A 21,630-nucleotide genomic window follows, 5' to 3' on the forward strand; every position below is an offset into this window, starting at 1 on the left:
TACTTTATCTAGGTAAGGGCAACCCACTTACTTTGAAAAACAAGCTAAAGGCAGTTTTATAAAAGTGTTTATTTGAAGGCAAAACAGTAAAATTCACAAGTTGGTAACATACATGTCTTTTGCTGATTCACAGACAGTTACAGTTTCACAGCTACAATAAATCTAGAACAAGTTGATTATTTACTATAGGGGACTCGATGGTTTTGAAGATAATTTTTACTGTAAAAATGGCTCTGGAAGAGGCTGCCATCCGGCAGACCTCTGCAGTGGAGGTGCAGTGTAAGGATGTCTAACATCTGTAGCTGGTGGTCTCTGGAAACAGAATTTAGTTACAAAAAAGGGTATTTTGTAGGCAGGGTGGTTTCCAAGAATGTTTCATATTTAGAACTGTGGGGTGGGGAAAATGAAGTCTTCTCTACTGAATTAGTTTTAGCTTTTTATTCAAGGGTATATACAAAAATATAAAAAGCTTAAAGAATGCCTTTCATTATAAAGCATTGAACATCTTAGAGCACTTGAGTGGCTAAAACAGTTAACACTCTACATTCTGAATAGAGTTGTGACTGCAGCAGATGGTGCGTAGGGGGCTTTAAGTTGTGTAGTAGGTTCTAATAAGCTCATACAGTGCTCATAGGTCACCTGTATTGGAATGAGGTGCTTCATTCCCCATTTAGACATTAGGATACACTGCTCAGCATCAGTCTGACTTGCTCCCAAGGCAGCACCCCTCCACTTCAAATAGAATTAACCTTTGAGAGAAAAACATACATTATGGAACAAGAGACATAAAACCATAACAAGTAACATCTGTATTCCACAGGAATGAGTGGATCACAATCCTGGATTAGGGATAGCTTGGCAGGGGTTTAGTTCTAGTATAAAATGGGTAACTAATTTTTAAAAATTTGCAAAATAAATGGGTATTTTTAAACTCGCTAGACATGTAACAGAAATGACTGGCCTTTTTAAAGCACTAAACAAATGTTGGAGTACATGTCATAGCCTTCCATTTTCCATCATAGATTTAAATGTAATTCATTTAATATCACTTCCTCCAGACATTAATCCTGATTTATACAAGATTAAGTTTAATCTTTTGTAGAAGATGCAAGACATCTTTCTTCAGATTTCAGGGAGTCTTATTCAGGTGGTGGAGGGTCTTGGGTTTCACGCTTCACTGAAACAATAGGGAAAAAAGTTCTTACACATTCTGCAGTTAATCTCAGTTCTGTCTGAAGAGTAATGTAGTTTAGGATGAGGGCTCCATTCACAAAATGGGTTCTCTCTCCACATTTTTTTTTTTTTTTTTGGCAGAGATTTTGTTACACAGCCTTAGAGCTATGGCCAGAAGTGACTTTGCCTGCCCAAAGCTCCTCCCTCTTTTACTGTTTTCCCCATTGCTAATTGTGACTCTTTACTCGGCAAGGATACTTATCACTCAGAACCCCTACAAATCCTGTCCCTCCCTCATTCTCAAAATGAGGCTCTCCATCCCACAGAGTGCCACTCACATTGGCAAATAACTACGTTTGATCTGTCTCATCTTCTCCTGAGCCTCTACTTTAGGCCTGTGCTGTGCCTACCCACTGCTGGTTCTGGTCCTTAGGAAAGGAGCAGAATTCAACAGCAAGGGTGAGCAGCTTACAGCTGGATAGACAAAACCAGGCAGGAATGCCAGACTGCCTCCCAATACCCACAAATCCATCCTTTCCTCCTGCCCTACTAGCCATTAGCCATCCTCCACAAGTAGTTTAGGGAGAAAATCTAGTTTCCTGAAGGTTAAAAAACAAACTGCCTAGCAACCACACCACAGCCAAAACATGGCTTGCAAAGGAGGGAGCTAAGTGGGGTTGACTTGGAATGGAACAAGAGGTTAATTAAAAATGCACATGAATTTCCAAATTGCAAATAAAGCTCAACTCAGATTAAATTTAGTAAATGCATAGGTTCTTTCCTGCTGCAATAGCCTTTGCAGTTTTAACCAAGTATTCTGGAAGAGATAGCAGCTCTATGTAGTTACTCCTGGGGGAATTCTGCGCAGTGCAGAATTTTGCACAAATTAACGTGCATACAGAATTTCCTTTTCCCCACATAAATGGGCTCCAGTGTTGCTGGCTGCCACTAGGGGCCATTGGACCTGGAGAGCCTAGCTTGCACATAGAAGACAGTGCCGGGGGAGGAGCTAGAGGGCTCCTTGCAGCTGCAGTTCCCAGCATGCCCTGAGGGAAGGAAACAGCAGCACGCAGGAAACTCCATGGAAGCCTGGGACCAAGCATCAGGTTGTTTCTCCCTGTGGATTCCACTGGGGTGGGTGTGGGTGTGTGTTCTGGAGGGGGTGCAGGTATCTCCAGGGGACCCCACGGCTGGGCTCGGGTGAGGCAGGTATCTGGCCCCCCGGCTGGCCTCTGGGCAGGGGAGGAAGGAGGCAGAGAAACAGGAACTGGGTTGTTATAGGGGTTTCTTTAACTCTCCACTCCTTTTTTGTGCATCTCTGTATTGTTATAGACATACTTGCTGACATATTTTGAAATAAATACCAAAATAATTGAAACTGGTGAGATTATATAGTGTTATTTTGACAAATAAAATGTGCAGAATTTTAAAATATTGTGTGCATAATTTAATTTTTTGGTGCAGAAAGCCCCCAGGAGTAATTAGTGTGACAACAGCTCTTACCAAGGAAAAAAGTATTGGGGTTATTCAGAGAGCAGCATTTACTTACCCAGAAATTTAAAAATTAATAATAATAAAAATTATAAAACTAATGTATGTTCTTAATCTTTTGATTCCCTATGCAACCTCCATTGGATTTTATAGTCTAGGGAAACCCTTGCCAAGTGGGCTAAAGTAGCTATTATATTAACTACGAAGGGTTCACAGGACCTTTTTAGATTGTCCATCAACATTCACTTACAGTCATCTCTGGCCTTCATGCGTGCAATAAACGAATAACTTTTATTTCTGCGGTAGTTTTCATATGGGTCATCTAGTGCAACTCCTACTCCTTTATACTGATCCCATTTATCTCGGATATCCCCTCCTTTAATTGGGTCTTGGATTCCTTGTTCCTTGGCTCCCAGTCCTCCAGAGCCACTCCATCCTATAGAAAAGACATGGGAGAGCATCTTATTAAATTCAGTAGTGTGAATTGTACAGGAAACAAAAATGAAGAAATAGTGTACAAGAAGCTTGATACAGCCTGATACAATAGCTCTGAGAAGGGTGAACTGTCCCATTCATCTCAAGTATTAATTTCAAGACCTGCGGCTCTGCTGAGAATGGGAGGAACCAACACCACCTGACAGAGGACGCTGTGTGTGCAAAGAGGAGGAGTGCAGTGGGCTCCACCTTCCCACTCAACCAAGCAGATCTATTTTGTCTACTGGAGTAAGTACCTAGTGTAGGGAGTCCCCTTGCTGCCATGCCCATGGCATATTCCCTTTCAGAGAAGCAGGGGGTGAGGGCCCCTTCAACTACTACTCACCATGTTAGTGGGACTGGGGGTGGAGGTGTATAACAAGGTGCCTATTATGGCCCTGTATTGCCTTAAGCTGGCACTGTTATGAAGGTCTGCATAAAAACAATTTAGAACCTGTATGAGTGACTGATGAACAACTGTCTGTTGCAGGACAGTTTGGGGTGGAGGAAAGTAGAAAATGAGGAGGAGAGGTCTATATTTCCAGCTAAAAAGTTGTCACACATTGAAGCAGACAAGAGCAAGATGGCAAGATTTGGCATGCTAATATGTTAGAAGGAAGATTAGTCCCAACAGTTAGGGTGTTAGCCTGGGATTCACGAGTTCTAGGTTCAATCTTGTGCTCTGCCAGGCTTCCTCTGTGATCCCCAGCACGTCACTTACTCTCTCTGCCTCACATCCCCATTTTACAAATGGGGATTATTAATAGTACTTCTCTACCTTACAAGGGGTGAATGAGGATAAATTTGTTAGTACGAGTGCCTCTATCAATTATGACAATAGGGGCCATAAGTACTTAAAGAGATGCTATAAAACAGTGATGTTAATACTGTTTCTGACAAGGCTGTAAGAAACAACAGTTTACAACAGAAGCCCCAAAACAACCTGCACCAGTCTCAGCCTTTTGCAATCGAGGCCACAAATAATGTGGACAATGAAATGAGTGGCTGGTTTCATTTACTATTAGCAAAAGCAGGGGGAAATTATGACCTCTCAATCTCTTTTCTCAGGCACTCATGATTGCAGGGGGTGCCAGTTATTGTCAGAGTTCCTTGGGTGCTATGGGCCTATCGTCACACAATTCACATACACATTAACAGTTTTCATTTGAAATACATTAAAGGGCTGTTATGAAGAGGACAGTGATCAATTGTTCTCCATGGCCACTGAAAGTAGGACAAGGAGCAATTTACAGCAAGGGAGATTTAAGTTAGATATTAGGAAAAACTTTCGAACTGTAAGGATAGTTAAGTGCTGGAATAGGTTACTAAGGGAAGTTATGAAATCTCCACCATTGGAGGTTTTTAAGAATAGGTTAAACAAAAGACCTGTCAGGGTTGGTCTAGATCAGTTTTTCCCCAAACTGGGGTTCGTGAACCCCCAGGGGTATGTTACAGGGGGTTCTTGGGGAAAAATTCCCTAATGGCGGACAGAGCTGTCCCTAGGGACCCTGGGCAGCATGGGACACTGAGGAGACTTAACCTTCAAGACTCCTTATAAAAAATGGAAAGGGAGGTGGATATTTTTTGCTGTTTTTAAAATTAAACAGGCAGCAAGTATTATTTTTAAAATTATTATGAAGAACAAATTTAAGCTTTGTTGTAACGTGCGTTGTTTGCCTGGACTGCTCAAGACCTGAATGCTCGCGTAGGAGGAACTCTTTGAGTTGGCGTCTTAAATACCTTTATGCTGTTTCACATCTGATACTCCTTGATGAAACATAGGAGCCTTGTCTTATAACAGGCTTGTTCAAAGTGATACAAGCTACAAAAGTGAGATCTTGGAAGAGTGTTGCCATTTTCATAATGCAATAAAAATACTGTAATGATAAATAATAATTAATAATACATAGTGTGTAATAAGCATGTCATAAAACCACATTTTATATTTCCAAGATCACTGCTTTTATAATTTATACTCAGGTAAAGGAGAAAATCCCTGGAAACATTCATTTTTAGGAGGGAGTTCTCGAGACTTGACATTTCAGTGAAAGGGGTTCACAGGTTGTTAAAGTTTGGGAACCACTGTCTTAATGTAAATTGTTTTATTTAAACATACACCAGCCCTGGAACAGAGGCGGTCATAAACAACATGCAGGCAATCCTCGCTCTCAAGAATCTTCTCAGCCCAACACCTATGAACAGCTCCCAGGGAGCAACCAGTCTCAAGATTTACCTCTAGTGGAGCAATAAAGGCAGAGAGAAAACTCTCCTGTCATCATGGCCGTATTGCTAAAAGCTGTGTAGTGTAGACAAAGNTTGGAGCATAAGCTTTCGTGGGTGAATGCCCACTTCATCAGACACACAGTCTTGCGTCTGATGAAGTGGGCATTCACCCACGAAAGCTTATGCTCCAATACTTCTGTTAGTCTTAAAGGTGCCACAGGACCCTCTGTTGCTTTTTACAGATTCAGACTAACACGGCTACCCCTCTGATACTTAATACATAGTGTGTAATAAACATGTCACAAAAACAAGTTTTATATTTCCAAGTTCACTGCTTTTATAATTTATACTCAGGTAAAGGAGAAAATCCCTGGAAATATTCATTTTTAAGAGGGGGTTCACGAGACTTGACATTTTAGTGAAAGGGGTTCACAGGTTGTTAAAGTTTGGGAACCACTGGTCTAGATATACTTGGTCCTACCTCAGCATGGTGGAGATGGACTAGATGACCTCTTGAGGCCCAACATGATTCTGTATGAAATGCATTTAGTCCTCGGTGCTTTATACAGATATATATGGCAGCCATCCCTCAAAAGAATGGTGTAAACACCAAAGTAGTTCAGTTACTGTATGTCATGCTGCAGCATTGTGAGTGGCTAAAAAGTCTAATTCTTGAAGTCTTTCCACAAACAATGCAGGCCTAAGACATGCGGCCAGAAGATGAAGACAGTACACTACTAGCACTTCAGACCTGCTGGTCTTTCCTCTTCGCTCTCTTTGCTTTCCTCTCTTTCAGCTACTTCTCTTCAGCCTCCAACTTCCTGATGCAGCACAGCCCTCCAAGTGTGGCCTGTTGCTAGCAGTTTCTTCCCAGCTTGCAGTGTTGATGTTGAAAGTTTTCAAGTCCTTCTTGCAAATGACCTTGAACCTGAGCCTAGGTCAGCATAGGGCCCTGGAGCATCCATTGTTCATATGTTGCAGGTGACTAAGCCAATTGAGAGGTCTGTGTTTGAAACTAGTGATTAGACTTGGCAATTTTGCTTTCTCAAGTACTTTAGTGTCAGGAACTTTGGATTCACACTTGATATTTAGAATATGGAAAAAGACAGTGGCTGTGGAAAGTGTTTAGCCTTCTCTGACGCCTGCTGTCAGTGGTCCAGGTCTTGCCACCACACAACAGTATGCTCAGAACACACATCTAGTAGACCCGTGTCTTGGTGTTCAGTGTTAGTTTCCTGTTATCTCACATTTATCTGTTGTCTGAATGTGGTAGCTGCCTTTCTAATGTGACAATTAAGCTTGTCATCTAGAGAAGTTATCCAATACAGTTGATCCTAGACGGCGGAATGTGTGCACAACTTTAACAGGGGGATCAGAACAAGTTTGGCCCACATATTTATGAATGCAACATGGCTTTATCTCTGAAGTCTACACTCTTTAGGAGCATGACTTAAATTATCTTTAAGCAGAAGAGTCCAAGCCAAGGGTCACCATAAAAATTACATCATAGCCTCTCACCCATACAGTACGTGAAACCCTGGAGAGCAAGGACCTTCTGGAGTAAGGTGTAAAACACACAGTGTCCTAAAGTCAGAAGGCTGATTTTTTTCCCCCCTCTGCTTTGTGAAAGGTTCTATCTGGGGGAGGAACCAGGATGATTGTTTCAATCAAAGACAATAAATCTTACCCATTTTCACTAACATTTGATGCCCTTTATTTTCTTCTCCAAGTCTCGAATCAGGTATAGGAGGCCCAGAGTTCGAGCCCAATCCAGCAGCAGAGCTAAGAGAAAATACAAGTTATAATTTAGCATTAGAATTTTAACATATGCAATATGTTTTAACACAGTGAAATAAGTTATTTTTTATGCATATGTATTGTTTAAACTTCTATAACCAACGTAACTAGCCAGACCAACCTTTGGAAAGGCAAGACACAAGGAGTCCTGTTGCAGCACATTCTATGTATCTCTGCCACCCCAACAGCGGATATCAAGGATATCAGATACCATGGTTTTCCCAAGAGTAAAGTGCAAACATGGCCAGAGAATTCCTTTTCCTTTCCATGTTATGTACCTAAGGGTTTTTTATGCAATGTTTTAAAACACAAGATTTAGTCATCACCAGGAACTAAGAAGTAATTTTATCCTCTCTCCATGTATATATGACATGACTGTGCAGTTTGTTCAAGTTATGGTTTGATCAGCTTAGAATCCTGCCCTTTTCTACCGAATTAATTAAGTGTTTAATATACAGAAACTATCAGAAACATCCTAGGCCAACCTCAGCATACTCAAGAGTACATCACCAAACTCAATCCAATGGAAAATCTTACGGAGGAGTGGGACTGCGAGATCGGGACCGGTGCCGCCTTCCCGGGGAATAAGATTTAGATCTTGATCTTGACCTTGACCGTGACCGACTACGGGAAGAGTGGGACCTGCTTCTGCTTCTGGAAAGTAAGAGTGTGTGAAGTCAGTTACCTTTCTCTATTGCACAGGATTATAGCAATATATAGCTTTTCATTGGCTCCCTAGCTTGTGTAATTCACCTCTGACATTAATAAAATAGTATTTTTAAAAAGGTATCTAAGATCTGGAGAATTTATGGACAGAAATGCTGATACACCATTTCATGTACACAGCTTCCAGTGTATATTCATCTCCCTGAACAAAACCTTATGACCTTCGGTGCCTTAAACTAATTAAGGTTTCATGAAGAAAGCAAAAAAAACTAGAGCTAAAGTTTCAGAATCTTCCATTTTCTGGAAGGAAAAAACCATGCATTCTCAACCTACGAGAGATTTGTTGAATATGCAAAGGGAGCACGATCTAAAGTAACAGGGTCAGGAGTCAGGAACTTCTGAGTTCAACTAACACCTCTGCCACTATCTCATTGCATTGCCTTGGACAACTCATTTCACCTCTCTCTCATTTTCCTCATCTGTAATATTGGGAATATTTACTGCCCTACCTCCAAAGGGCTGTTGTGAAGGATCATATTGGCACACCTCCAGCATTTTAGGTGATTTAGCTAGCCATAATCCCTAATGAGCTCTTGCTTCACCCTACCTGGACTGCGATCGTGAATAGGATCGTGATCGGGAGCAGGATCGTGATCGGGATCTTGAATAGGAGCCAGATGACTTTGAAGATCTTGAATTGGATCGTGAGGAGGAGCGACCTCTGCTTTTAGACCTACTGCGAGATCGAGATGGCCCACTGCACAGGGATAACAAAATACCAAGAAACCTGAGTAAGATTCATGTGAGCCGCATGAAAAGCAAACATGTATTTTCTTTTAAACTAAAATTTAAACATGCTGAAATTTTGCTGACAACCAAGTGAAGCCAAAGCCTGCCAGGGTGGCATGTATGCCGTTTTCTATATGTTAAATAAATCAAACTCCAGAAAGTTAAGACATAATTATTGCCCCAGCACATTGTCAACAAGATTTTATCTATATGTCTAATTAAGGCAGCAGTAGCACAGTCTAAATGAATGGCAAATGTCAGAAGGCACTGCAAGGGAACTCTTACCTATTTCTCTTCTCCTGACCTTTCCTCCGTCTAGCTCTCATTTTAGCTCTGAAGAACTCGTACAGCCCATTCTGCTCCCAGCCTTCACTGCAAGGTATCAACCACACACAGAGTCTATATATGGGAAGAGCTCACTTTTGTCAAATAGATGAGTTCAGGATTTTTAGAAAATAGGAGGCTTGGGGAAAGCGGTCTCATGTGCTCTCAGTATGAGACCAGACATCACACTGGAGTGGATGAAGTTCAAAATGTAACTTAGAGTACTTATTTCAGCATTAGCAGAACCAAGTTAAAGGCCCTGAGAGCTTCTCAGGGCAGGACATTTTCCTTACCATATTGTTAGCATTCTTACCTGTTTCTAGGCCTGTCATGAGATGGTGGACTATAAAATGCTTCAACTGCAGCCAACAATCTCTCACTCGGGGGCATTGGAGGTGGAAGACGTATATCTTTAGGATCCAGAGGCTTATATTCATGATCTTCAAGCTGCCAGAAACAAAACAGATGGCATTCAAGTCATGGGGTGACTACCTAAAGAGAGAAATATACCTAGAAAGTCTAACTGCTTAGAGACCTTGCACTTCATTACTGAGTTTAAAATGGTCTAAAAATAAGGCTTTGGCAGGAACCACAAACAAGCACTGGGTCATCTAGTATAAAACAAAACTCTAGTGACATTTGCAGCATTAAACTTGGCAGAACGTTAACTGGGATTCCTAGGTGTATAAGATGTAGTTGTAGTCTATACAGCCCCATGATATCCAAGCTTCTGGCACAAGACTTGGGAAACAGTGATGAGCACTGGGAATAACAGAATTTAGACACAGAATAGACCTATTAATTCATCTAGAATACTATATAAATTATACCAATTTAACCCATCCCACAGCAGCCAGTATATTCCCTACAGTCTATTTTCTGGTGTTTTGTTCACTTGTATTAGATCAGAATTACAAAAAAGTCTTCACAGAAAAGAGTTTAAGACCAGCTAACAAACATAGCTGGCAGCAACTGGGACTCTCTCAACACTACTATAAATCACTGTGTGCTACTGATTTTAAAATTATGGGTAAAATTTAAAATCGATAGGACTTAACATTTTGAGAAGTGTCTTCTGTCTTCATAGTCTAGCTAGCTGCTTTTCTAAAATGTCCCCTGTGCCAATCCTGATTGATGGGTACGATATGGAAAGCACACTACTTTGAAGTAATAAAGAACTCATTAATTTTAAACTGTCCCTAAAATTGATCGTGGGAGTTTGATCTTTTAACCCTTCTGCTCAGCTTCCATTTCAGCAACTTACTTTCACAAGTGGAGCCATAAGTCCAGCAGGAAGATCAAAGTAGGGGACATTTGGCACCAGGCTGGGATCATCATGGTTTACGTGAGGGGGGCCTTGTCTCCGCATGTGAGGAGGCTGCCCATTAAATCCATGTGGAGGCGGCCCAAAATCAGGGTGCTGTGGCCCACCCCAAGGAGGATGCTCACCAATTCCAGGGTGAGGCAATCTATGCCCAGGATGATGATGAGGTGGTCCAATTTCTGCAGAGAAGGACAAGAAAGCCTTATTTGGTTTTAGAGAGGGGAAGACAGGAAGGAGGACAATTAATTGAGACGCCCCCAACCACATACATTTATTCTAAGAGAAAAAAAATCCTACTACAAGGAAAACTCATTAACCACGACAGGGAAGAGAAGGCACTGGGTACAGGTCTGTGCTCTTGATGCACCTACAGTCTCTCTCCCGCCCCAGCATAACATCCACCCACATCTTCAATAGCAAATTTCAAAAACTAAGCCTCTTTCGCTTTGTGGTACCTTGAGTTTGGAAAGTGCTACAATTAAAGTTTCTATTCTCAAAACCAATTTACCTTGCATTCAACAAAGGAGGCACCCACGTGATATACTTCTAAAGCCTCAAAATACAATTGCAGTCCATCTCCAAAGCAGTAGACTTGCAAGTTCTATCAATATGCATAGACAAACAGATGGGAGTGGTTTCACAGGAGGACATGACATGCAAGTGCTTTGTTAGAAGGGCATTCCGAAAGGTAGGAGAGAAAATGTTCCTGTTAAAATAAGGCAATGAATGATCTCAGCATGACCCCTAGTGGGCAAAAATACTGGCTGTGTGTACCAGGACTGATACAGCACACAACTGGACCATCGTGAAATACGCTGACAGTGCTGCATGGGAGATCCAGCCTGGAACAGAAGAGTATGCTGCAGGGCAAAAAATGAGCAGACAGACAGATGCAGGAGGGAGAAGCCTGCACTATGACTAACCCAACTCTAGCCAGTGCTGGTAGTCTCTCACTCATTAGAAGCAGAATACTATTAAACATGAAGTAAAAAATGTGTGTCTACCATATCCAGGCTCTCTCCCCTGTTTACATTTAATAAGAAAAGTCTCTCCAGTTCCCTGCTAAAATCCAGAAGATGGAGCAACTTGTCTGGGTTTAGCTCTCTATTCTCTCCTATTGCTTGGGCTACTCTCCCTACTCACACATGATGTTGGCTCCATCCAATACATTTCAAAGAAATTTTAGCATTGTGGTGAATTTTCAATCACTGGAAGTTTTTAAATCAACAATGAATGTTTTTCTAAAAGATATGCTCTCGTTCAACCACAGCAATTTGACTTGAAGCAAGAGTTAATTCACGGCAATCCTGAGTTATGTAGGTGGTCAGACTAGATGATCACAGTGGACCCTATCCTGCTGTCAATTGAATTGTCGTTAGACTGATCTTACACTTGGTAAGGCAACTCACATCTTTTTATGTATTTATACCTGCTCCTGTATTTTCCACTCCATGCATCTGATGAAGTGGGTTCTAGCCTACGAAAGCTTATGCCCAAATAAATTTGTTAGTCTCTAAGGTGCCACAAGGACTCCTTGTTGTTCCTTCTGGCTTTGGAAATCTACAACTCTAAAACTAAGGTGTATAGCAGCAGGTGGTGAGGGGTGTGAGCCCTTGAGAGGTGCGAGCTTTCCAGGAAGGGCTACCCCATTCCTTTGATGTTGAGCTCTCATCACAAGGAACTAATTAATTTTAAAACAGCAATCAGCATCCTCAGTATCCACTTTACCTTGAGGAAAGTCCCCTTGGGGGTAGTCAAAACGATGAGGATAAGGCGGCCTTTCAAAGGGATGGCGAGGTGGGAAGTCATCCTGCATGAAGCGAGGTGGGAATCGGTTGAAATTATGTGGATGTGGGGGCTGATTGAACTGGGGATGTTGCTGATGTGGAGGGAACGGGCCTCTGAAGTGAGGTGGCCGCTGCATTCGAAATGGAGGTTCCCTTTGGCCCCCTCCCCATGGAGGCTGCTCGTGCTGATTGTTCCATGGTGCTTCAAATTGGTTGTTCCAAGAAGGATCTGGCTGGTTATTCCAAGGGGTCTCCCGCTGGTTATTCCATCCTGAGTCTCTCTGTTCATTCCACATTCCTTCATGGTTGTTATTCCATGGAGGACAGTGTGGAGGTCCCTGGTGGTGAGGGTAAGGAGTTTGGTCATAAGGCTATAAAAATAAAGAATGTAATAAAAACAGTCTATTTCTAAATTATTACCTAGAGTGCTACATGTGCACAGAGGAGGGGGAAACAAACATCTGTGTACAGAGTCTGCTTTGCAAGCAAAAGTTAGGACAAACTGAAAAGGAGAATTTTGGAGGAAAAGCTAAACTGTTCTTCTCAATCCTGTCATTAACTGTAAGAAAAGATTTGTCATTGATCAGCATATCTACACCAGGATTTCTGTCCTTAACACAACAAAAGAGTAATGGCCCAAACAGCTTTGTGCTCCAGAGGGAGCCCCAGCATGCTCATAAAGGAAAAGCAGTAGAAGGACAACTGTGAAATATGATTAATGATTTGCTATTTAGCTTTCTTTTGACTAAGAAAACTCCAGATATTTTAAAATCTGGACTTTAACATTTCCAGCTTTTCACCACGTTCCTACTTGTGTGATGATTTTTACAATCTGACAATTATTGGACTCCCCAGTGCTTTACCATAGCTACATTTACATGTTTGATACCTGTTGTTGACCCCAAGGTGCAACAGGATGAGGCTGGTCAAACCAGGGTGGTTTATTTGGCGGAATCTGATCATGAGGCCCAGGGCCACGCGGTCCAGCAGCTGCAGGATCTTGCACTCCAGCCCCTGTTGCATCATACTCTGCAGAACCAGCCAGAGGAAGCTGAGATTTGCCATCATCTGAAATAAATTGGAGACTCTTGTAAGAACCGCCCTTTGTTGCACGTGACTACTTCCAAACATTGGTTTGCTCTACAAACCTAGTCCATTTCAATTCCACTGGGTTCAATGATAATTCTGTGGGAGTCTCCTGACCTCAACTTAAACCACATCATTCAGTTTCCTATTGAAATGTATACCAGCTTCTGAAGAGACAATTAATGCTTCATATAGTATTTGAAGTTCCTCTGCTATAAAACAATTTGATTATTATTTTTTTCCTCCTTCAGTCCCCCTAAATCCTCCCCTTGCTCAAAACAGCCACCATGTTCTAGACCAAGAGCCTGCTCAATCCCTACTAATTAGGATCCTCAATAAGGGAGCAGGAAGCAAAAAACTCCAGAATCACCTAGTCCCCAATTCCCTGCAGCAAGAAGAATGTAATAAAAAATTTCCAATGACCGGTCTGATCTCAACCTGACCTACTTGCCAGTGTTCTGGAATTACCCTAACAGAAAAATTTGTCCCCTGGGCCCAGGACCTCCAATTATTGGTTTCTTAATTTCAATATAGTTGAAAGCACTTACCACATGTGTAACAACTTCAGTATCTCAAAACAGTTTTAAGTGACACCAACTTCAAATCTAATCCTTTTTAGTAAAGGAATTTCAGGCCCTATGTCCACCCCCAAGACCCTTACCAATTCTTTTTCCGTCTTTCTCTGTTGTTGTTTTTTAAACAAAACAGTTCTCTCTATACACATAGTTCTCTCAAATGCACAGGGGAAACAAGCTTTAAAAACAGTTTTCTCCAATATCTTTCAGTTATAGTGATCTTAGATTTTGCTCAAAACTGGTCAAAATATTCAAATAAATGCAATTCAAGTTAACTGTATCCTTTTAAAAGGGTCTTATTTGATATGTTAGCATTGCTTTACTTTGGCAAAATTCTGAGGTTAAAAATGTAAAACCTGTGTTCCTAAAGTTAGGTCTTTAAGTTGGTGCTTCAGCATCCTAATGTAGGTGTCCTTATTTTCAAAGGTGCTAAATGCCTGCAACTTAAATGCATGTAATGGTATTTGTGAATGCCCAGCTCCTCTAAGAAGAATCAGGCTGCACATTTGACAAAAGACAAACAAGAATCACATACTACCAAGTACAGCCCCATGAACATTTTTACAGCCACACTGTAAACTCCTGAATAGAAATGGTTTTAGTTATAGAATGATATAACACCACAAGACTAAAGAAGATGGAGAAAATCGCTTCAGGTCAATAATAAGGTATTCAGCCTAATTAAAAAAACAACAACAGTTATTCAAATTTTATATTGCAGTAGTGCCTAAAAGCCACAATCAGAATGAGCCCTGTGATGTTAAGCACCGTAAAAACAAAAACAGACAGTATTTGCCCAAACAACTTATAAGTGATGGGCAAGTCAGTCTAAATACACCTCGATATAACGCGACCCGATATAACACGAATTCGGATATAACGTGGTAAAGCAGTGCTCCGGGGGGGCGGGGCTGCGCACTCTGGTGGATCAAAGCAAGATCAATATAACGCGGTTTCACTTATAATGCGGTAAGATTTTTTTTAGCTCCCGAGGACAGCGTTATATTGGGGTAGAGGTGTAGCAGCCTATTATCAAGACAAGTGGTAAACTCTCAGGAGAGCTGCCAGTCATTAGCTTGTAACACACAAGTCCTGAGAATGCAATCATACCTGCTTGACTGACTGGAGCAGCAGGCGGGGCTGCAGCAGGTGTCGGAGCCGGAGCCGGGGGTGTCGATTTTACCTCACTCTCCAGTGGTGGTATTTGTATTTGTTGCTGCTGCTGTGGCTGCTGTGTTAAACTATTGACAAACTCTTCATGTTGTGTTTTCAAGTTTTGTATCTGCTGCTGGAAGGCCACTTGCACAGGCTGCACTACTGATGCATATTCTGTGATCAAAGTTGCCTGACGGGACAAGACACAAATTAAGATCAGCATTTTCAAGATGTTACTGTGCAGCCATAATAGACACCATCCCTGCTCATACAAGCTTCCCCAGATAATGTATCCACCTCTTCCTAGAGGGATTCAGAGATTGAAGCTACTCAGATGACAAACCCTCATTACGATTTACTAGATGCTATATGGAAAATCCCTCCTGTATTTCCCTTTACCTTATTTAAAAGCTGGCAATTAGCAGCATTCATTCTGGGTGACTTAACAAAGGGTTAACCACAGATGCATTATGGTACTATGAAAAACTTTAACAATAGCCAGAGAAAGAAGAAAATGAGAATAGGAAGAAGTAAGCAAAGAGCCAGGGTGGGTGTAAAGACAAACAAACACGCCAAGGAAGCAGAATCAGGGCCAGATATGAGGAAGCTAATGGGGTGAAGGGATGAAGAAACTAGGCCTAATCAGAACAGTATAATTATATGCTATATTTTAAATGGCCCCCAGTATTTAACTTTAGAACAATGTATTACATTATTTTTGTAGTCCGGCAGAATATAAGTTTATAACAAAGAGACAGCTACTATTTACATCTCACAAAAGAGGAGTTACTGCATTCAGCACTTAAAATATGTCCGCAATCTATTATGCAATTATAAAGAGGGGCCAACTTTCTCTCATGGCTAACCTGGTACTGGCCAAGTCCGAGAGCCGGGCTCTGTAACTGCTGAATAATTGATTCATCAAAGTAGCCATTTTTCTCCCACAGCTGAAGGAGCTATATAAACCCAGGGGGAAAAAAAAAAAAAAAAGAATACTGTTAAGCGCGTGACAGCAGTGACAGAATAAAATTAGGGTACAGTAATCTACATCTTTATAAACTAGTCACAAGTGCTTCTCCAGCATTGAAAATAGAAACATAAGGCTCAAGCTAACCTAAAACAGATACTCACTCTGGCAATTTTCTGTTGCTTATCCTCTTCCACAGCTAAAAAGCTAGTACAATATATAGGGACAACCACCTTCTGTAAAGCGGCCAGAAGATCTCGTGCTTGCTTCCGCTGGCTATAAAAGGGAAGGGGGGAAGAAAGTATCAGCCTTTTACTATATTGTTACATGAGCTGCAATACCCACCCACATATGTCTCATTCAAATACAGACATATATGGTTAGTAACTCATTTGTACATAATGAGTAGGATACTTTATATTTTTTAACCACACAGTGTCAGCTGGAAACAACGTACAACAATGACAAAGTTAATTCAGTTCTTACTCTATCACCACTTTGCTTGCACCAATTATACACATCATGCTACAGTCACTGAACATGATGAGAACATGTAGATTAAAAATATAAAACTTTGCCAAATCAAAGTACAAATTTTCTAGCAGGGAGACACCTATCAATTAAACCAGGGGTTCTCAAACTGGGGGTTGGGACCCCTCATGGGGCCACAAGGCTATTACATGCTGATAGCCTCTACCCCAAACCCACTTTGCCTCCAGCATTTATAATGGTGTTAAATATATTAAAACATGTTTTTAATTTATAAGGCAGGTGGCACTCAGAGGCTTGCCATGTGAAAGGGGTCACCAGTAAAAAAGTTTGAGTACCATTGAATTAAATTCATGAGAATAACAAGTTGAAGAACACATTTTAATCCTTACCAGTGATGCAATACATCATTGATTAGATAGATTAAGTGTAACCGAAGCTCAAAGTGTGCCCCTTCTGCCGTTATGCGATTTCGCAGATGTCCAGCCATCAGCTCACAGTGTTGAGGAGACTTTGCATTACTAAACATCCAGTTTTTGCCAGCCTTTGAAAACGAATTTAAAATATTTTAAATTAATCTGACTTGTTCACATTGCATGGATTTCATAAAGCAATAGATCACTAGTCTGCAAGTAACTACAAGGAAGGGAATTCCCATGTAACAGCTGTAATTGAGTATACTGTACAACTAAGCAAAGAAGCAGCTAACTAAAACTGTATACAATACAATTAGAGGTCACAAACCATGTTCAGACTAGCAATGACCTTTAACGGCTGTTTTGGGTTAAGATGATGTTGGTCACTGAATTTTGTCCAGCAGACTTAATTCCTCTCACCCACCTTTTTGGGCTTTGTCCATCCCATTTTGCTTTTGCTCACTGACTAAGACCAAATGATTTGTAGCTTTTGGTTTCTCTCTTCCCTCTGTGGAGATCTTTATCAGACTTCCAAACCATCAGAGTTATAAATGAGCTCCCCAATGGTACTGTGAATTGGGAACTGATCTAGTCTCCCTGTGTAGGGTGGTTCAGCCCCCATCTCTTACACCAACACCCCAAGCAGAGTCCCACTCGCTCCTGACTGTGAACTGCCTTCATGTACTGAACAGCAGTCAACAAACTCTGATGAGTTGTTCATAAGCAGACAGGAAACATATGGAATCACTCGCAATTAACAGAGAGGATGACATTCACAGCTGGAACAGCACCTATCTGATCTATTTACATGCAATCACACCCTCCTAAAACTGCAGGTCACTGCACATGTTACACACACAAGTATATCCCCTCAAAGGCAGGAACAGAACATATGGGTGAGGTGAGACATTTACTTACTGAGATTGCATCTTTTGTACATGTGTCAATTATCGGCTGCAGCAAGTTATCAAATTCATTCATGTCTAGCTGGGTTTCCTCCAAGACTTTCTGCATTTGTTGTTCAACTGCAAGGGCTACCGCTGATGTAACTTGTTCCTAAAAAAGACTGTTTTAGTATAGGCAATATCCTTTTGATACAAAACTCAGCAAATAAGTCTGAGGTGCTTCTAGTCATAGGAAGCCCTCTACAGAGACCAAGATTCTCTACTCCTACTGACACAGGCACAGCTATGTTTCAGCTGGCTGTCACTAACCCCTTGTCTACCTGCTTGCTTCCCTATGACAAATCCTGTATCTGTCGGTATCTAGCAGAAACCAAGCAAGGACCTCAAAGAACTAAAACTCAGCACATAATCCAGGTCCACACCCCGAGAACTCTACAATGTGATGCAACACATATTTCATACTGACCTGTGGCCCATGAAAACCACTGTTTCCGGCATGCAATGTTTCACCCTGATCCAAGAAACCATCATTCAGATAAAAAACGGATCGCTGCATGCTTAAAGCTTCTGCAAGTCACAACTGCAACCTGTTCAATTTTATGCAAGATGAGTGTAGCCTTCACTCTCCTAGTAAGTTATAAATGTGGTCCTTGGTTGAACAAAGGTTATGTGTCTCTGCTCTAAACAGGTTATCATTTCTGTTCTGCAGGAGATACCATATGCAAAGCGATGCCAAGTCATGTCTCCTCCCATGTGCTACCCTAAATTACCCACAATCTAGAAGCAAGATGCTCAAGATTCCCTTCAATCCCAATCTTTTTGGGCACACAATGGACTGCTGCCACTGGCAGTCCAATGTATGTAAAGCTAATACTTGATCTTAAGCCTACCTGTCGCATAGCAAGGAGATGCTGCTCCTGCTGCTGGAGATTCCATTGGCTCTGTTGGATAAGTTCCTCTACAGAGGGAGCACCTTGAGGAGCTGGGATAGCTGCAGCTGGCGGAAGAGAGGGCTGTGACAATGGCTGGATCTGGGCAGTGGCCTCTATGTCTTGAGTCTGTTTGCACAGCACTACCAGAAAAATATATTCACGGTAAGAGTCATAAGAAGTGGTCCGTTTGTTTACACCAATATCCTAAACAATCTATGCACCCTGTTAACTCCGGAAACCAAACTCACCCTCTTTCTTACATAATTTTATAATATAAAACCATCAATTAAACTGACACACACTCCTGGGTACTTAGCCAAAATCTGAAGTTCCAGCACGTTATAGTTCAACATGATTTTTAACATGTATTTAACAATGGGACTACGGACATCCCAAGTTGGATCTGTTGCAAATGCCTAGTTTTCATTCACATTCTAAGAATACTATTAAAATATGCCAGATCATCTTTTCCATAATGACTGGCTTAATTTTTCTACAATTACAATATAAAAAGTACGAGTGACTGCATGCACAAGACTAAGTCAACTGCTTGAGCACCAACCACAAAAAAAGATTAGAAAAAAAAATTCTAGACAAACTTTGGGTCAGGACAAAACACTAGACAAAAGAGTCTGGGCTGAGCTACGTAAAATATAAAATTCACAATTTTTTTCACCAAAATCAAAAGCTTACTTTCAAAGCAGCTTAAAAGACACTATTCTTCACTGGAAGTGTGGAGGGCGAGAGTCAAGACTCCTAGATTCTATTCCCAGCTATACAAGGGGAGTGGTTGAATCAGGAGGCTGGGAATCAGGGCTGCTGGGGTCTAGTCCCAGCTCTGACACAGCCTAGCTATGAAGTCTTTAACAATCCCTTCTCTGAAAGCAGATGGTTAAAATACATTTGTTCTTGTCCACCAAGGGCTTTGGCGGCAACAACACTCACGTTGCTGCTGCTCCAGCGCCAGTTTGTACTTGTAGTAGCCATAAAACTCGCCCCCAAAAAGGAACGAGAACTTGGGATTCTCCTTCTGCTTCTCCATCGTCATCTTCTCGAACTCGGGCCCATTCCGCGCCACAAACTGCGCCAACTTGTCAATGACATTCCGCAGCTCCTGGTCTGAGGGGGGAGGGGGGAAACGTCACAGCCCTACTCAGGCCCCCATCCCTCCCTGAGGCCATGCACCCCCCACCCCAATTCCCCGGGCCTCCGCGAGGCCGCACACCCTCCCCAGTTCCCCGTGCTGAGGGCGTTACAGCCCCGCTCTCCCCTACTCCTACCAGCCCCTTGACCAGGCCCAAACCCCCCACAGCCCCCGGCGAAGGAACCCCCAGGGCCTCCGGGGCCGTGGCGACAAGTCTAGCCCCCGGCCAGTCTCACCCTCGGGCGGCAGCGGCATCTCCATAGTTGCGGGAGAACGAGGCTCCTCGCCTTCTCCAGACCCAAGACTAGAGTAGGCCAGGCCTGCTCTAGGCCCAGCCGGCCGGAAGTGCCGCAAGAAGAGCCTTTACGGCACTGACGCAGCCGCGCTTTACGGGTCCGTCACCATAGAAACAAGCGGGAGGGAGGAGGGGTTACTCGCGGCGGCTTCGCCTGCCCACTGTGGAGTCGTCTCGGCGCCTCACGTTCCAGCGAGCGAGTCGGTTGCTCCGCGAGAGCCCGCGGCTGAGGTGAGGGGGCGGGGCGGGCAGCGCTGGGCCAGGGGCCGCATCTCGTCCTCTCCCCGCAGCATGGCTCCCCAGGGCAGGGATTGGCGCCCTCACTCTCCCCCGGAGCCCGTACCGCTAGAACAATTGTACTGGGGGCGGGGGTTGCGGAGCGCCTTGAATCGAGCTGTCAAGCCGGTATCGTGTGGAAACCCCTTCAGGCCAGCACCGCTGTCCCGTGCGCTGCACCCACGCCCCGGCTGTAACCTTCCACCCCATCCCGTATTGTGCCGTCAGCAGCCCCACGGGGCGGGGGACAGGCCCCAGGGCAGTCGCTTCTTTGAGGAAGGGCAACTCAGGCACATCTGCATTTCAGAGCATCCTCCCTTGTGAAAGCACACGAGGGAGCTAGGACGCCTGAATTTCTGGAGCCAAGTCTGAAGGGCTGTTCTAGGCCCCCCTTTTTTAACTGCTTTAACTATAGTAGTTTAGGGGAATATGCCAGCATAATAGTCCACACCATGGATTTGTCTCATTTTAACTATAATCTGTTTCTGAACAGATGTTTATAGCACTACAAGGCAACCTGTGTTTATACAAGCCCTAGCGCTTCATTGAGCTCACTGCATGATGTTGCACAACCTCACCTCAGTTTCCATTTTTATAAATTAGGAATAACAGTCCTTACCTGTCATGGACAGCAGAATGGGAGACTTAATTCACTAATGATTGTATAAAGTGCTCAGCAAGCATGTGATAGAAACAGTTACAGGAATATAATAGTCCCAGTAATGAGGGCTGGTTTTATTGAATCAGAAAATTCTCAAAACAGAGTGGTATCTTTTTTTTTTTTTTTTAAATTAAATCAGTTGCATCACTCCATTTGTTTCGCAAGGCCTCCTGTACTGATCTGTTCCTGGTCCTGCCCCATCCTTCACCACAGTTTCCTTGAAGGGAAGCTGTAACAGCTTCACTAACAGCCTACATGGGGCAGGTAGGTTTTTCTATCAAGACAGATTAAATGGGGTCTGGATTTTGATTACTGGACTAGAGTTGCATGGGACAGATCACAAGTCTGTAACAGAGGCTGGATCAAGGCCAGGTACAGTTGTCTCTGTGAAGATTAATTCAGCAAGCACTTACTGTACTATAGGGTTTCCGCCCACTCTTCAATACTTGCTGCCCTAAGGAACACTAGTATTGTCCACTTGTCCCTACAAGAGCAGAATTATTTTTATTTTAGTCCCAGTTCACTTAGAGATATGTTCACTGTATACTCACTGTTTTTTCCTCCATGGCAAAAGTAGAGACAAAAAGCCGTCTCTCTAAGTTTCCTTGTTCATCCCTGTAAGACTGAAAACCACATGAAGCACTACATCAGCTAGGGAATCCTAGAGAGACAGCTTTTTCA

General features: G+C 42.6%; 1 protein-coding gene across 4 annotated transcripts; it reads right to left on the minus strand.

Moving 5' to 3' along the window:
• Positions 1-51: 51 nt before the first annotated feature.
• CHERP (calcium homeostasis endoplasmic reticulum protein) lies at positions 52-20,099 on the minus strand. Of its 4 annotated transcripts, none has more exons than XM_034755095.1 (18): positions 19,954-20,099; positions 19,519-19,692; positions 18,532-18,713; positions 17,655-17,792; positions 16,713-16,864; positions 15,996-16,107; positions 15,731-15,820; positions 14,820-15,054; positions 12,938-13,116; positions 11,990-12,386; positions 10,202-10,440; positions 9,251-9,384; positions 8,899-8,985; positions 8,432-8,581; positions 7,696-7,812; positions 7,049-7,143; positions 2,915-3,100; positions 52-749 (listed from the first exon to the last, which is right to left on the minus strand). In XM_034755095.1, exons 1-18 carry the CDS (start codon positions 19,976-19,978, stop codon positions 745-747), a joined length of 2,697 nt encoding a protein of 898 aa, XP_034610986.1. In that variant the 5' UTR covers positions 19,979-20,099; the 3' UTR covers positions 52-744. The 4 variants fall into 4 exon arrangements, with proteins under 4 accessions (XP_034610986.1, XP_034610984.1, XP_034610987.1 ...); XM_034755093.1 differs by having other exon boundaries at positions 52-1,177; XM_034755094.1 differs by lacking the exon at positions 52-749 and having other exon boundaries at positions 2,907-3,100.
• Positions 20,100-21,630: the final 1,531 nt, after the last annotated feature.

This window comes from Trachemys scripta, chromosome 22 (genome assembly GCF_013100865.1).
Source record: "Trachemys scripta elegans isolate TJP31775 chromosome 22, CAS_Tse_1.0, whole genome shotgun sequence".
In the NCBI taxonomy this organism is placed as follows: Eukaryota; Metazoa; Chordata; order Testudines; family Emydidae; genus Trachemys; species Trachemys scripta.

What these genes read in the sequence shown, in the direction of transcription:
- CHERP (XM_034755093.1), bottom strand. Translation starts at nt 19,978, where the DNA reads ATGGAGATGCCGCTGCCGCCCGAGG. An exon ending in TTATGGCTCCACTTGTGAAA is followed by an intron (nt 9,385 to 10,201) that starts GTAAGTTGCTGA and finishes TGTTTCTGGCAG; the next exon opens with CTTGAAGATCATGAATATAA. An exon ending in TCAAATGTTAGTGAAAATGG is followed by an intron (nt 3,101 to 7,048) that starts GTAAGATTTATT and finishes TCTTTTCTATAG; the next exon opens with GATGGAGTGGCTCTGGAGGA.